The sequence below is a fragment of the Sphaerodactylus townsendi genome, linkage group LG02 (assembly GCF_021028975.2).
Source record: "Sphaerodactylus townsendi isolate TG3544 linkage group LG02, MPM_Stown_v2.3, whole genome shotgun sequence".
In the NCBI taxonomy this organism is placed as follows: domain Eukaryota; kingdom Metazoa; phylum Chordata; class Lepidosauria; order Squamata; family Sphaerodactylidae; genus Sphaerodactylus; species Sphaerodactylus townsendi.
In genome coordinates this window covers 76,051,650-76,068,167 of record NC_059426.1, presented here as the reverse complement: position 1 = coordinate 76,068,167, position 16,518 = coordinate 76,051,650, and the positions used below count along the sequence as shown (strand labels likewise).

At 42.3% G+C, this 16,518-nt stretch overlaps 1 protein-coding gene across 8 annotated transcripts in view; it reads left to right on the top strand.

Annotated features, from left to right (window-relative positions):
- Positions 1 to 10,637, top strand: part of PPP6R3 (protein phosphatase 6 regulatory subunit 3) — a 93,260-nt gene extending 82,623 nt beyond the window's left edge. For 5 of the 8 annotated variants that reach the window (XM_048486934.1, XM_048486933.1, XM_048486935.1 and 2 more), the window contains 3 exons: positions 5,309 to 5,326; positions 5,644 to 5,766; positions 9,172 to 10,637. In XM_048486934.1, the coding sequence (XP_048342891.1) occupies positions 5,309 to 5,326; positions 5,644 to 5,766; positions 9,172 to 9,223 (193 nt within the window). In that variant the 3' untranslated portion in view covers positions 9,224 to 10,637. The remainder of the gene's footprint in view (positions 1 to 5,308; positions 5,327 to 5,643; positions 5,767 to 9,171) is intronic. The other 3 variants (XM_048486932.1, XM_048486930.1, XM_048486928.1) reach the window with 1 other exon arrangement.
- The last annotated feature ends 5,881 nt before the right edge of the window (positions 10,638 to 16,518 follow it).

Sequence of the window (16,518 nt, the reverse complement as noted above, 5' to 3'; positions counted from 1 at the left end):
TTGATGGCCACCTCAGAAGATATGTTGTACTTGAGTACAAATATTGAATACAAATGCATGTATGCCTCAGCTATAAAGGTTGCCCATGTTGGAACTGTGTCCAGGAAACACTCAAGCATTTACTTGAGTATATTTTTACTTCTTGTGGCCATAACTTGGCTATTAAAGCTGCAATTCCAAAACTTCTACAGCTAGCTTTTAGATATAGAATCCATCCTCCTAGAGATGCCACTTCAGCTTATGTATGTCTGACAGGGAAGAGTCCCATCTTTCTTCTCAGATCCTTTTTATCCATCTCAGCATTGTCTATGATCCTCTCTGGAGATATCCTTTCTCACTAGCCAGTGCATCTTTGCCTTGTATCCCTGTATTGCCTTGTATCCCATGTCTGTGTCAATTATGTGAGGGTAACATACCATTCTGTGGTCCTTTTTCTCCATCTAACTCTCAGTACTTATACTTTTAGTATACAACTGTCTTGAAAGACTGCATAGTTAGATGTGGTTGTGTATAGTTCAGCTTATGTTTGGCTGCAAAAACCCATGTTCAAATGGCATCAGTTCTATGGAGGAAAACCCCCCTCTTCTAATAAACACTGTCTGGGAGAATAACATATAGTTGAGGCACATGTACACTGTCAAAAGTTTTCAAAATAAACCTGAAAAAGCTGGTCCATAACTGTTCTGGCAAAAGGCGTCTGAGGGAACACCTGAAACCTCAGTCTGGAGGTATGTTCCATGGGAGTTCTCCCATCACAGGGCTTATCCAAATTGGGGTGGGGGTGGGGATGCAGTTCTGGCCGCATGCTGCTTCAATTTATCCCTTGGTTTCAGTTTTCACCCCCCCCCCCCTCTTTTGTCCCATTTCTTTTGAGACCACTTTTACCCTGATCTTTTTCTGGAAGCCAATTTTAAGTTACCTATTTTCTTCTGTTGGTTTTCTTTGTTCCACCTATTATCACCCACCTGCAACCAGTTTTTCAATATTAAGAGTAAACCCTCTCACCCTGAAGATGTGGTTTTCTGTTTTTGTTTTTAATATCACTAAAATATCGATATAACAGTGTAATTATAGATCATGCATATTCTCTGAATTCTTTCTTTCTCTCTCTCTGTCTCATTCCTTCCTTTGCGGAGATATTCCTTTTTCTTTATATCTCTGCAAGGGAAGGGTCTAGAGATATGATTTTTAATGAAAGCTGGGAATTCTGATAACTTGTTATTGCAAAAAATACATTGATGTTTTAGTGCAATTTTTTAATGCAGCCATGATACCAATATAAGCATGTCCAAAAATTAAACAGGATGTGTATGTTGTGATGCTACTGGCGACAGCAGCATCCTCCTTTGAATTTAATCAGAAATAATAAAATAAATAAAATAAAAGCAGGTGCAGAAGAAAATAAACCGACTACACAACTGTGAAAATGCAGAGGGAGGACAGATTTGTGGAAGAACCGTTCCCAGGCTGATTTCAATTCTTGTGGATCAGGTGCCCAGAAAATAAATAAATCAACAACTTTTTATTGCCATAGTTAAAAGAAAATTTTACAAAGTTGGGTTCGTAAGAGAATGGAGTTGCATGGCTTGCAGTAAAATTTTTGCTACACCCACTGTTCTCTGAGGCTGGCAATCTAGTAAACGAGGCTCTTTTTAGAGTCCCAGTATCTCATTCAGGGGCAGATACCACTCTACATTAGGCAATGAAAGAACACTTGATCTTTGAACCGAGCAAGATGGGAGTGAAGCAGGAAGAGAAAGAGTAGGTTTCCTGTACTGCTTCTGTAACACTTACTGAACCTCCCCTTGGAACCAGCATTGGAATGGGCTGTGAAGTGACTTTGGAGGTCCAGAATTTTTCTGGAATATGAGCTGATTCCTGAAGTGCTCCCACTATTCTGCCCGAGCACCCTTTTTGTTTATAGGGAGATCTGTCTTGTACATTAGATGCCTTCGGTGACTTGGGTATCAACAGTTCTGCCACTATGTCCCATGCTTTGTGCAGTAGGAGTATCTTCTGAGGGTGGATGACATCACTGTGTGCTTCATGGTAATTCATCTAAGGAGTTTTCACAATTCAGTTGTAAAATGGCACCTCACACAGAAAATTTACTGCCATAGGTGTTTCCCTGCCAAGGCGCCTGCCACTTCCTTCAGAATCTTCCTCCTCTACTTCTTGGGACCAAAGCTTGGATGCAGACTCTGAGTCTGACATAGTGCTGGATTCATTGAACAGCATGTTCTGTCCCTAACTGAGGACAATCATGTGTATTCAGAGTGAATGTGCCATATGGTTGCAACTCTTAGCCTAGAAAGCAACATCCTCTGCAACACACTTACCCCATCTTTGGCCTGTTCAAATTTGAATATCATACTCCAATTGACATACACTCACTGTCCTCCTAGCTGTTCTCCAGTGAACAGAGGAATTCTGGACCAAAGCCAGCCACTCTTGCTCTGAGAGTGTCTACTATGCACAGCAGGAGTGGTGTGACTTTCTCTTTTGTCCTCTTTCTCCACATTCTGTTGTGGAGGAAACTCAGGTAAAAGGGAGGCAGTTGGCCCACTCTGCACCAGTGGACAGAGAAGAAAGAAAACTCCATGGGCTTGGTTGCAAGGTCTGCTCACTGGAAGCTGTGTCAGTTAAGGTGGCCCACTTACCTGTTGTACATGAGCAGATACTCCTTATGAGATAATTTTGTTTTTGTTTGTCCCACTGCCTTTCTTGCAGCCTTCAGGACAAAGAAGCATAGGTAACCACTGACAATTTAAACAGTGTATTTCACATCAATAAATAGTGGTATAGCATCTGCCACCGTGAATGGCCTAATCTGTTTCCTGTGGGAAAGATGCATCATTTACAACATCATCTCAGTTTCTGTCCACAAGTCAGGCAACTACACTCTGGAAGATGCTAACAGTTTCAAGGTCTGTGGCACATGAATGGACCCTGAATAATAAGTACCTACAACCAATCTTATTTGCTGGGAGAAGCCACAGATAGATCTGTTTGCTTCTCCAGTTTACACCAGGTGCCCAGAGTTCTGTGCCACAACAGATGCAAATTAGCATTCTGTATGTAGGCCATGTAATGCTTGCTTCTGTCGCTTTTGATGCCAGTTCTACACTTCTCCTCCTATCCCTGTCATGACAGGTGTCATTATGAAGATAGTGAAAGACTGCATTCTCATCCAAACATGCTGGCTTTGTCAGCCCAAGGTTCCAAATCTCCTGTGATAGCAACATGGCAGGAGCCTATCTCCAGACCCAGTGAACCTAGTGGCTTGGCAGATGCTACCAAGCTCCCACTTTTCAGCACCCTGAAATTGGTCCTCAGTCCCAGGAAGACTTCCAACAGTCTGTTCATCAGGGCAAGTCACTGGACTCTGCATTCCATGCTCAGACTCTTCTTACCCTCCAATCCACAAAAACAAGTTCTTTTCCACCCAGATATCAATTTTCCATAGTTCCCTGATGTAGGCACCTGGGCCAAGATGTGACCTCAGTGTGAGAGCCAGAGTCGATGAATATTTTAGCAGAGCAATGCACAACTTGTTTTTCTCTTAGAAGCATTTATATTGTCTCCAGCAAGCTTAGGCTACTGTCTACACCAGTCTGAGAACATGAAGTACTCAAAACGGGTTGTTTCTCAAGTGGTCATTGGTTCATTCAGACAACCCACCTGCAATATAATGAATTAATTTATTTGTGTATAAAATTATCTGCTTAATGAGGGCCACCAACGCCTCTAACAATTACAACAAAACATTATAACACATTGCAAATCAATTAAAGTTACTGCAGTGTACTCTTTGTACCATACAATAGCTGCAGTGCTAGGTTTTTGGAAGTAACTGAGTGGGAAAGTGTAACACTGCTTCTCATTGGGCTCACACTGTCAAAGCTGTCTCTAAGCAAAAAGATTTTTGTGCATAAAACAGTTCTAGAAGTTTTTGAATCCGTGCTGTTTGAGGCAAAAAGCACACCACTGTGAATGCACTTGAAGAACAACGGCTAAGCAGGTCACACACACACACCCACACACACCCCCACCCACCCCCACCCCCCCACCCCCCCAGTCTCCTATCCTTGGGAAGCTCAGCCTATCTTTCATGGAGTTGGCAAACATGTTCATATCCAAACTGAAGTCTACTTCTCTCAAACAGCAAGTGAAGTGGTAAATCTGATGTAGGTGGTACCACTTCAGGCTGCTGGTGAGGGCTCATGTTGCTGAATACTTGGCTTTGAAAAACTTGAAAAGACAATGCTACCTTGAACTGGAAGTCATGAGTGGCTTTTTGGCTGGTTATGAAGTATGCTTTTGACTTTTGTCTTTTTAATAGGTGGATTGGGTAATTGCAGGATTACAGGGGTCAAGGAAATCTTCATATTATACCTGTTAGTTGGGGGTGGGGGAAATAGCTGTTTAGGTAGTTTGGACTTTTGAGAAATGTTTAAACCTGGAGGTTTAGATGGAGGTATAGTTGTCTCTGACAGGATGTGTATTTGCTTACCTTTGACTGATTTTTAAAATTTTTATTTGCTATGCTTAATGTTCCAGATGTTCTTCTTTACCCTCTCACCAACACTTCCCCATGCCTGTCATCTCCAGCTCCCACGTTTTCACCTTCTTTTGCCCCTGTCCTTCCTCTCCTATCCCCATGGCCTCTCCTTTTATCCATTCTTTTCTGTATTCCTTCCCCTCTTCAGCTAAAATATAAATGCTGACGCAGTTTTGCAAGGAAGTCTCGCAAAAAGTAAGGTTGCCTAGGCAACCACAGAAACATTGCTGGGGCACAGTCTTGCTTAGAGTTTTCTGTGGGATTTGCTAAAGGGCTTTAATTTGGGCTCACTTTATTCTTTGAAAAGGAATCTAAGCAAGGCTGTGGTCTTAGCGATGTTTATGGTTGCCTAGGTGGCCAAGATCTGACAAGGTGACATTGTGAGATTTTGGGTTTTTTTAAGTATTTTGTAATTTATCCATCTCTCCCCCCGCCCCTTCCCCAGGTCTTTAACTTTGTTCTACAAACCTTGGTGATTAGATTTCTGATTAGTGTCAGATAAGGACTGGGCTCAACTCTTGGCTAATTCAGTGGCCTTTGTCCAATCACACTCTTTTCTTAGCCTTCCTCGCTGGGTTGTTGTGAGATTAAAATTAGAAGAGGAAAACTATGTGAATATTATTTACTGCCAGTTCCTGTTTGGCTGCTGTATTAATAGCTTTGACCCAAGGAGTAGTTTCTTTTTAAAAAATGTTGATGGTCTTTTTTATATTCCTATTCTATTCTTCTCTTCATTATTGGCTTCAGAGTGTTGAAATCCTATCGGTATGTACAGTACAGGATAATTAATGTAATTTCTTATCACCTTGACCACTGCATACATTCTTTATTCCTCTTTCTATGACTCTATAATCTGACATCCTGCATTTTTTCCAGTCCAGTTCCTTTTATGTGTACATAAACTGATGGCAGTGTTGAATGTGAACAGTCTCCAAAACCATGTGTTTGCTTTCTGTGTTTCATTCATATTTCTGATGTCTATTTGCATGTAATCTCTGGACCCTTTCTCTGTAAACCTCTTGTGCATGATGATACAAAAATATTGGAAACATAAATGAAATTGTAACCTGTTTCTTCATCAGTGAGGAAGGAAAATTGTCTACCTCGCAAGATGCTTCTTGTAAATATATGGTGGAGGAGAATTCAGAAGCTGGAGAAGAAAATCCTGTCACTGCACAGCCTGCGAGCAGCAGCCTGGAACAGAGGTAGCCCGTGATCTCCAGTTTATTTCATATGCAGGAGAAAGAAATCATATGCCTTGAGGTGGAACACGTTGCCGGAAGCTCAAATGTCACAGTGAATTGGATGAAACAGTGTTAAATCTCCTGACAATTAGATATTTTAGTTGTCCAGAAGAAGCCTTCATTGGCAATCATCAGGTAGAAATATTCTTTGCCCAGGAGAGGTAGTGAAGAGTAGCAAGGAGAGTAGGTACCCAGTGGATACACTCAACTGAGGCTTCTATTTTATGACTTCTACTCTTGTTTCTGATCACCAGATTGTTACAAAATAAGGATTGACAGCATTGGTAGCACTTCATGGTTTCATGACCCTTATTACCATGTATCACAGTGATCAGCCCACATACAGGTGAAGCAGGAATTTCAGATCTAGATTTCTAGCTAACACCTGCATCCAAAAAATGCCTCACCTAATCACCTGGAGGGTCAACAGCCATAACTAAGTTTAATAACTCCAAAGATGTAGTCCTCTGTGTGTGGGTGTGGGTGTTGGGGGGGTCTCCAAGAAATCATCAACTATAAGTTTTCTGATTTTGCTTTTAGGAATGCATCACAATCCCACTAGTTGCTCCCTTTTGGGAGATTTTAGAATTGTTTCAGTTGAGATAGGAAAAACAATCTTTGGCACCAGTATGCTGAGGTGCCATGACTCTTCTCTGGCATCTATCCTGGAGTTTCCAGAAAGGACAGCTCTGATTAACCTACCCTGAAAGCCCTGAGCAGAGGACTCATCCATGCAATGTCTCACTGTGCAGGAAGGGAGAGGAGGAATGACCCTCACACAATCAGCAAGTCATCTGCACAGTTCAGATGCCCCCCACACACACACACCACACCCTCTCATGATCAGTAGAGTTTGAAAAATGGCATTGCTGATCAGAGGCAGAGAACTTATGCATGGGTACTTCCGCTTGTTTGTACTTTACAGACAATTGTGCAATTGAGAGGGGTGGCGCATGCTTGTACCCATTCTTCCTCCCTGCATGGTGTCAGTGTGCAGATGGGACCTCTGCACAGTGCTACAGCAGACAGTTTTCCCTCCTGGAACATTCAGCATGTTTCATCAGTACTAGTAGTATTCTGCTTTGAACCTCTGGCATCCAGCATATGGGAAGAAGCCACAGCATCTGTCCATAGGCTTTTCCACTGCAAGAAGATGATGTGGCATCCTGAGCCAGCATTCAAACAGGATGTCTCACCTGTTCTTTCAAGTTTCCCTCCCTCCACAGAGAGAGCAAATGGCATGGGCAGAATTTCACAGGGGCTCTAAAGTTATTCTTTTGTAGGATGCAATTCTTCAAAGAGGAAAATTCCTGTTTATTTCCCTAAACCCCCCCCCCCCCTTAAATATTCTTGCACACTATATTATTTAAGTAACTAAAAGCATCTATCTGACTAATGTAAATATCTGGGCAGAGAGCCCCCTTTACATATTCTGTGTGTACCTCTTTTGTCTTAATGGTAAAATTACATATGGGTACCCAGGGATGCCTCTTTGATTCTTAGTTCTCATTTTTTTTGTTCAATATTCCACTGCCAAGTTGTCTAAGTTATTCTGCCTTGAGCAGATTCTCTGGAAAGGCAGCATATGTATTTTCTAAACAAAGTTGGGGAATACTTGGGTGCCCTATGTACATCAATCTCCGTATGGAATGTGGAGAGCCCTCATCCTGGATGAAGACATACTTGAAGGAGGGTCGGTCTATTGCCAGGCAGAGGGTATACCATGAGCAAACTGCCTCACATCAGTCATGTAGAACAGAATGTGTATAGATAAAGCAAAACTCCTGATTTTCCTGTAGTTGGAGTGACAATAAGTGTTCACTTTGAGATCTATTTATTATACTGGGATTAAAAACTGTACACCTTTAAATACTGTAAGATGCAGTTTAATTATTTAGTTTCTATTGAATTCTTCCCTGTAGTTCATATGCAGGGATTCTGTTCTTTTTGTGTAATGAGGGAGGAGGATATTTGCAAGGAATTCATTCAGATGCCACAATACCCATTCACAAATTGTTAGTACTTTAAGCAGCAGTAGCAGAACTTCTTATAAAAAGTTCTCAGTTGAGGCCCACAGAGGGTTGTTGGAGTTAGCACTGTCTATTTTGTGTAGGATGTCCTTAGTACACCTACATAATTTTTAGCTTTCTAGTGAACATATTTTAAATCCATTCTGGCCATCACATTTAAACCCAGTCCTGGCTTTGTTAAAATACCAATATTGAGGATAAAACAGACTTATGAGTGTTGACAGTGTGTATCACAGGTGTGTCCAAGGTATTGTGGGTCCACTGTGGATACACTGTGAATCATTTGCTTTGACAGGCTGTAGCTGTTGGTAGCTGATCATAGTAGTATCACCCTTTACTTCTGAAGCTAATCAGTAGGAAAAATATAACTGTATATTTTTATACCAGTCCATGACAACAAATAGGAAGGAAATTCTCTGATAACAATTCTTTTTCATTTTAAATTTTAACTTTACACCACATACTTTCTCCTCTGGCTGTCTCCTTTCACACATGGTGGAAGGTCCTCAAGATTCTGTTTCCAATCCTCTGATGTCCTTCCATGGCCTTATCAAATCCTACAGTTTTCAATATTGTAACGTGTGAAATATATTTTCATTATCCATCATTTTCTTACTCTGTAGATCTGCCCTCTGACTTCTTATCTAATATTTGTACTTTTGTATGTCTTGTCACCATCCCAAATTCAAAATCCTTATGAATGAACTTTTCATCTTGCCTTTAAACTCATTGTATCCTTATGACTTCCTGTCTAGTCTGTTGGCAATGAGCACCAGTTTCCTCATTCCTTCAAATAAACAGAAAGCCTGGACCTTGACTTTATTTTTCCTTTATTCTTCATATTAGGTTTGTTAGCAGTGTGGCCTTTTCTCTCAACAGTAGCTAAAGCTCAGATCATTTCTGACTTCACTATTTCTCTCTGGCCTTTATTTGTCTTACAACAGTCCTATTCAGAATTCTCTTATCAAAGTGGTTCCCCCATCTCATTGTTCAAAGCATATGGTGGTGTTCTTGTTTTTCTGCCCTGGGTTCCTATAGCTCAAACTCCTTTTACTGTAACATCCCCCCCCCCCCTTTATGCTGTCATAGCCTAATAAATCTCTGGCCATGAGCTTTCCACTTGCAACTTGATCACCTTGCCCATATGTCATCCTTATGTCTGGAACCTCCTCCCAGAACACTTTCTTTGAGTCTTCGCTAAAAACACTCTATTCTACAAAGCCTTCACCATTAGCTGAAATGAAACATATTATCAGTATTTCTCCCTTGTTATTACAATTGCAGCTTCATTGTTAAGGTGCCATCCACTAATTCTATTCTCTTTTTAACTCCTTAGGACTGGTCAGCAAACTCTTCTACCAGAGGCATCTGTTAATGGCCCTGTATGATATGTGATATTGATTGCTGTTGGTTGAAGAATATAAACTGATATCCAAGGATATCTTGAGGATTTCATCTAGAGCCTATTGGAGCCAGTTACTGCTGCACTAATTTCGCAAGGGATCAGGACCAGCAACATTTATTTTCTAGATTTTGAGACATTGTACAGAAATTCATAAGTGTAAAAATTGCACATTGAGAAATACCAAGAAATTTTTGCGTATGTTTATATTGTATTGTTCTAAATAATAATGGGTGGTGACCTGTGAAATAAGATCTTGCCACCCAAGTAATGATAGTAGTGATACTATAGTAAAAATGGCTGTAAGAATAGTTTTATAAAAAAGTGAATACACAAATCTAATGTATTTGAGGCATAACTATTTGACAATTAGTGACCAAAGTATTTAGCAGTTTCATCATTTTTTACCCTGAAATTTGAAGTCCATATTTCTTTCAGTTTGGCAGAAAAAAGTACAACTGCAATGCCCTCTAAATGTTTTGGTTCTTTTAGATTAAAAATGATTTAAACAGGATTTTTCGTGTTCAACATTTTACAGCAGATTCTCAATTGGTAATAGTTTTCTGTATTGTTTAAACCAGATCAAAATGTAAGTCTATTGGTAGAGATTTTAAGTATTTATTGCTACAACTTAGTTGACAAATTGATGTTACTGTAAAGCCATACATTCTGTTAAGTCTTGTTTGCTTGAAACAATAACTTACAGGTGAAACACTAGAATATTTTGAAGTGCACATGGCTTGTTGTGTATTTTAAGTGATTCGCCTACTTTTTTAACCCATTCACCAAGATGTACTTTAATTCAGAGCATTATAAAATTGAACATTTTGAAACAATCTCTTCATATTTAAGACACTGTAATCCTTTTGAAAAATCAACTAAATATAATGAAATGCTCATGCTGCTCATGTAATTACAGTTCATTCATTTTAAAGGTATAATATCTTTAAAGGAAATATCAAAATTGGGCACTTGAGTATGTTAATTGTTATACTTTCACTGTTTTGATCTGTGTGAGGTTTTTCATTTGTAAGTTTAAACCAGTTTTTTCGCAACTGGATTATGTATATATATAGTGATTATGAAAACTAATTGTAATTTATAATTTTCTATGTCATGAAATTCCAACCACCTTCTCAAACAGAAGCAATATAATGTATATTGCCACATTGGTGAAAGGGTTAAAGCATTTCACCTCTTGCACTTTTAGATGCAAACCCATTTTTATTTCTTTAATAGAAAGTTATATTCATTTATTTTTACATCATTTGTTTTCCTGACCAGTATTTAAAAGCCAAAAGGATACTCTAAACCAATGGCCAATGACTTATTTTAGTGTCCCAAGCTATGTGCCTAAATATTACATTACATACAGAAATAAAAACTAATGTATACTGGTATACCCTTTTTGTTTTGGCTTTATTTCTAACATTTCAAAAGTATTGATAAGTTTCTATAGATACGTCCATCTGTGTCCTAAAGAATGTTATGCTGCATTCAAGGGCTGTTTCACATGCTAAAGAGAAATGGGCGGGGGGAGGATATTGTGCTTTGCTTCCTCCCAGCCAGTTGTATAATAGGAAGTAGGTTGGTATGAGAATTGCCATCCCCCAACTCTACTTCACTGCCCCTAAGGAGTTGAGTGGTAGAAAAAACCTTCACACAGTGACACTAGGAATTTCTCCAAGTCTAAAGACCATACACTAGGTCGGGTTGAGCATAATAGTGATGTCACATCCTACCACAACCTTCTGCCCTCTTGCGGTAGTGCCCCCCCCCCCCCAATCTCCTAACATTTGCCAAGGCACAATCAGGAATCCTAGAAGTAGGCCATGTTATGGTAGTAATATGGAACTTATAACTGATGCTGCGGGGCAGCAGTGGCGTAGGAGGTTAAGAGCTCGTGTATCTAATCTGGAGGAACCGGGTTTGATTCCCAGCTCTGCCACTTGAGCTGTGGAGGCTGATCTGGGGAATTCAGGTTAGCCTGTGCACTCCCACACACGCCAGCTGGGTGACCTTGGGCTAGTCACAGCTTTTTGGAGCTCTCTCAGCCCCACCCCCTCACAGGGTGTTTGTTGTGAGGGGGGAAGGGCAAGGAGATTGTAAGCCCCTTTGAGTCTCCTAGTGGAGAGAAAGGGGGGATATAAATCCAAACTCTTCTTCTTCTTCTAATGTGAAGGGGTAGTTGTGGGGCAACCCAATCCAAAGCCTGAGGCAGTCAGGGCCACACAGCTGCTGCACCTCCTTGCCACCTTCGGAGGATTGTAGGTGGTGCAGGGAAGGTTTTTTTTAAAAAAAAACTCCTTGGCTGCATGAAAGCCTGCATGGGGCTAAATGGACTTCTGCCACCCTTTTGGTGCAGCCCATTCACTCACCACCCCCAGCATTGGACTGTTAGTCTGTCATATCAACATAAAGGTCCAGTGGCACTTTAAAATCTAACAGCATTTATTTCACCACCTATGTCATCAGATATCAGCAAGGAATCTTACGAGGAAAGGTTAGTGGGGGCATCAAGCTTGGTGTGAATTACATAATGAGTCAAGTATAAATCTCAATGTAAAGGGGGAAAGGAAGGACTTGATGTAGAAAGAGTAGATACAACCGAGTGCAATCATAAACCCACAGAATTGACAGTTAACACATGCTGGTCAGTAAGAGGTCAGGTTCAAACAGATTAGCAATTGATAGGAGCACATATGTTAACAACAGCCATTAAAATTTTCAAGAAGTGACTCCTGTACAGCTATTTGAGATTGTAGTGGCTGAGGAAAGCCTTTTGTTTTAGCCAGGAAAGCATAATTTTTGATGAGTTCTAATTCAGCACTTCCATGTAGTATATTCCTGTTGAAGGTGAAGTTTGGAGGGGGGCGGGGTAGAACAGTGTCTTTCTGGTCTGTAATAGTATAGCCAGAGAAATTAAAGTGTTGTTCCCACACACACGCACTGGTGTCTAAATGTTTGAATTCTCATGTCCAGTGTTCATTGATTTTCTCATGCAATGGCCACCACATTTGTGTAATACAGACAGTATAAGGGCCTTTTTGACCTTTGATGACATATTAAATTGGATGTGCAAATAAATGAGCCCTTGATAGTGTAGCTGATATCATTAATACATCATAAATGCACTGCCCATGATTATATGTGACAAAATTGGTATCTGGGTCATGTTGCTGTTTCTGCTTCAAGGGTTTGTGTTTCTGTTGCATGGTCCATGGTTGCTGGTGAGGAGCTATCTTAAGTTGGAGAAGTGCCTATAAACGAGCAGTCCTGCCACCCAAAAGCATCTGTAAGAAATATCGTTATCTAGGAGAGGCTGTAGGTCATATTTTCTTTACTGAGCAGATCATAATGGGTAGTTGTGTTAGAAAAGAGCATGAGTACAGTAGCACCTCAAAGACAAAAACTAAAACTAAAAAAAATTCTGACAGTAGTTGGAGACCCACCCTATATTTAGGGATACTGCTCTGGTGATCCCAAGCAAGAAGTCCTTCCTCAAGGAGAGAACAGTCCATTGAATACTTACCAAGAAGGATCCTTCATACTTGAGGACATCTTGGCCCTCCCTGCACCATCTACTCATTGGTCTACAACAGGGGTAGGGAACCTTTAACACTCAAAGAGCCATTTGGACCCGTTTTCCCCGGGAAAAGAAAACACTTGGAGCCGCAAATAATTTTTGACATTTAAAATAAAGATAACACTATATATATTAGGTTTTTTACTTTTTACTCCGCTCATTCTGAGAAGTGCATGGATGCGTCCACCCTGCTGCCTGCAGGACGGGCAAGGATGGGGCCAGCGGCTCAGCCTCGCCGGCCACCGGGAAAGCACCTGCCCCGCTTGAACGGGGCGGGCGAGAGGGGAAGCCCGCAGCGTGGCCCAGCCGGCTGCGGGCCATTGGTGCGCCTGCCCTGCTGCCTGCAGGGCGGGCAAGGATGAAGCCGGTGGCTCGGCCTCACCGGCCGCCGGGAAAGCGCCCATCCCGTTCCAACAGGGTGGGCGAGAGGGGAAGCCCATGGCGTGGCCCAGCCGACCACGGGCAGTTGGTGTGCCCACCCTACTGCCTGCAGGGCGGGCAAGGATGGGGCCTGCGGCTCGGCTCGTGGAGCCGCAGTGCAAGGGCAGAAGAGCCGCATGCGGCTCTCGAGCCGCAGGTTCCCTACCCCGGTCTACAAGTAGGGTATAATGTTCATTGTATCTTCTACTTTATGTTACATATTTTATGTTCTATGTTTATGTTACATATTTTATATTAATGTTCAGTTTTTAAGTTAGAAGGTTAAGAATTGCATTGCGGCTATATCTGCTAAGTTAGAGAAGCAACTGGCAAGGGCAGCTCCCACTACAGGAAGTGGAAGAAAAACTTGTTTCTGCCTTCCTATATGAAGTGGTGAGTATCACCCAAGCAAGATGTCCTCCTGTTCTCAGGGAGAAGGACCCTTCTCTGTAAGTTTCCAACAGACCGTTCTCTGTGCCTTTTCTGCCTGGAAGATAACACAGCAGAGCTGCCTGTTCTTTCTGTCACCAATTCACCCTGAAAACAGGATTGGATAGAGCTGGACTCTTATCTATCTGGACAAAACATCTGGCTCTTTTCTAAGGCTTTAGCTGTGCACCAGCTGAATAAAACCACATCCCCTTTTCTTGGCTATGTCTGTTCTGAAGGGAGAAACCTCTTGTATGACAGAGCCTCCAATGCAGAAGGGCTCTTTTCTAAGGCTTTGGCCTGTCTTAACTGAAAAAATCCCTCTCCTTGACCTTGGTAGGATTTGGGAGCCTGGAGGCATGGCCTGGTGGAGACTGCCTGACTGATGGACTCCCTCCCCTGTCCATTCCAAAGGAAAAGGCTGCAGGCATAGCCTAGCACAAACTGCAAGACTGAAGTATCCCCTACCCCTCTTTCTATCAGCTCCAAAGACCTCTGTTGAATCTGACAGCCTGGAGGTAAGCCTGGCAGAGACTGCGTGACTGAAAGCCTCCTTCCCCCTCTTGGATCTGAGAGTCTGGGAGTGTGGCTGTCAGATCTGAAAGCAGAAGGCCTGGAGGAATGGCCTGACGAAAGTCCTCCCTCCCCTTCCTGTCCATTCTAAGGGGAGAAGGCTAGATGTGGCTTGATGGATGCTTCTTTCAAAGGCTTAGCTATGCCTGATTGAAGGAAACTTTTTCCGGCTGCCCTCTGGATTTTGCTATTTTGCACTGTAAAATCCAGCTGCAAAGTGCATTGAAAGTTCATTGAAAGTGCATTCTGCATGGGTGAAAGTGCCCTCAGTTTTCAGGGGAAATCTTTGGAGGCATGGGTTAACAATGCCTTGCAATTCTTAATGTCTCTTTGTAAAATGTATTCGGTATCAGGAGGGTTTTGGTGCTTTTCAGTTTGGTTGTTTGGACCTCTTTACCCGCTGAGGTTTTTGGAGAGTTGCTGAAGATTTCTTATTCATGTTTGTTATGTTCTGAGACAGTGAACAGGTTTAAGGCCTGCTGAGCTTTTTACTACTCAACACAGCAGCCTGGGTCCATCATTTTCCTGAAGTTTCTTAGCACTAATACAAAATTCTGTGGGGTTTTCAGCACAGGTACTGTTTCTAGCAGAGACAAGGCTTGCTATTACTTCTTCATGGGGAGTTCAGAACTAATCACCAAGCATGCTTTTTGGAGGAAAGCCTGAACAGTTTGCTTCTCTTGGTTCTCATGGTAACCTTCAGAATTTTCAGTGACGCTCCTTGATGATGATGTTTGGTGCTCCATAGCTGCTTCTGTTTTCAGTATCAGTGATATGCAAACAACTCTTTGCCCAATCCTTTTGCAGGCCATTTCCCCCCTATTGGTTTCATATATGCCTCTGCTCTGTTTTTTTTTTACCAGGAAATAGCACTGACTCTCTCTTCTGGGAGACAGCTGATATTTCAACTGAATTCAGAGTGCCTTTGGAGTCACTCTTATGTGACAGCAATTGTGGTGAAAGCCTTGTGGTGTAGTAGTCAGAGTGTTTGGCTAGGATCTAGGTTCAAAGCCCATTCTGTCTGAAAAATTATTTGAGATCTTGTGCCCATCTTGTTATCTCAACATGACCTGCTGTGGGTATCTGGTGAGGATGTTAGAGCCTTTACTACAATTCTTTAGCAAATATATGCTTGATTCTACCAATTACTTCTATTGCTATTGATGGCCTGCAGGTTAAAAAGGATTTCATTTCTGATTCAACCACTACGGATGTCTCCTGAACTTTTCCTTTGGTGTGGGACCTTGATATACTGTCTCGTGTATGATGGTGGTACTCAGTAAATCTGTTCTTCTCCTGGAGGCAGAGGACATCTTCCAACCCTTTCTCAGGGAGACAGGAACTTGAAAGTTGTCACTTCCTGTGAAGGCATGGATGCCTATCTTATCTCCAGTATTTTTCCTGCCTCAGCAGGAAACTTTGTTTAGGCTCTGTTGTATTTTTCTTATATAATATGTTATTTTTCTGTTTTGTCTGTGTTCCTGTCTGGGTGCCTTCCCTCGTCCTTTTTTTAGTTCAGGAAAGGCAAGGAAGCCTCTTGCTGTGCATTTTGCAGTCGTAGCTTCCTTCCAGCCAAAACCTCTGGGCTCAAGATGGCGGCCCGCACCTTTTCTCCTTCCAAGGAGACCTTTGCAAGGTCTTCTGCAGAGGGGACCAAATCAACAGCCAGAGTTTCCAACGTTGGAAAGAAGTAAGGGGGGGGGGATCTGTCTCCCAGCTATCTAAGAAGTCTCTGGCCAAGCCGAAGGACCTGTGCCCCAAGAAGCAGCGGGGAGCTGTTTCAGGAGACATGGAGGAGGAGGTCGACACCAGCGTCCCATATAGGGTCTCAGCAGGTGCCATCCAGCCACAAGAAGTGGTGGACCTGGAGGCCGCATCGTTGCAGCATGCTACCAACCCATATAGGGCCAGGGGCGCGCTGATCAGTGCAATAATCATCTCAGCCATTCCAGCACCCCAGATAGGGCTGCAGAGGGCATTGGCGATTCCTCCATCCAGACAGAGGCTTCGAATCTACTCTACTTCAGGTAAAATCGAGGGGAGGAGGGGGGGAGGAATCCCATCACCCAAACCTTCTTCAGGGTCAGTCTTGGCAAAATGCTTCCCCCCAACAGTTGATCAATATGTTTAGACAAACTATTAGGGAAGAGATCCACCTTTATCACAGTGGAAGTTCCAGACGCCCTAGAGATCCTTCCAGTTCTCCTTCCCAGTCCCCCCTTCCAGCTTCTGGCTTCCTTCACCAGGACTCTCTCCGCTTCCCTGGAGATGTT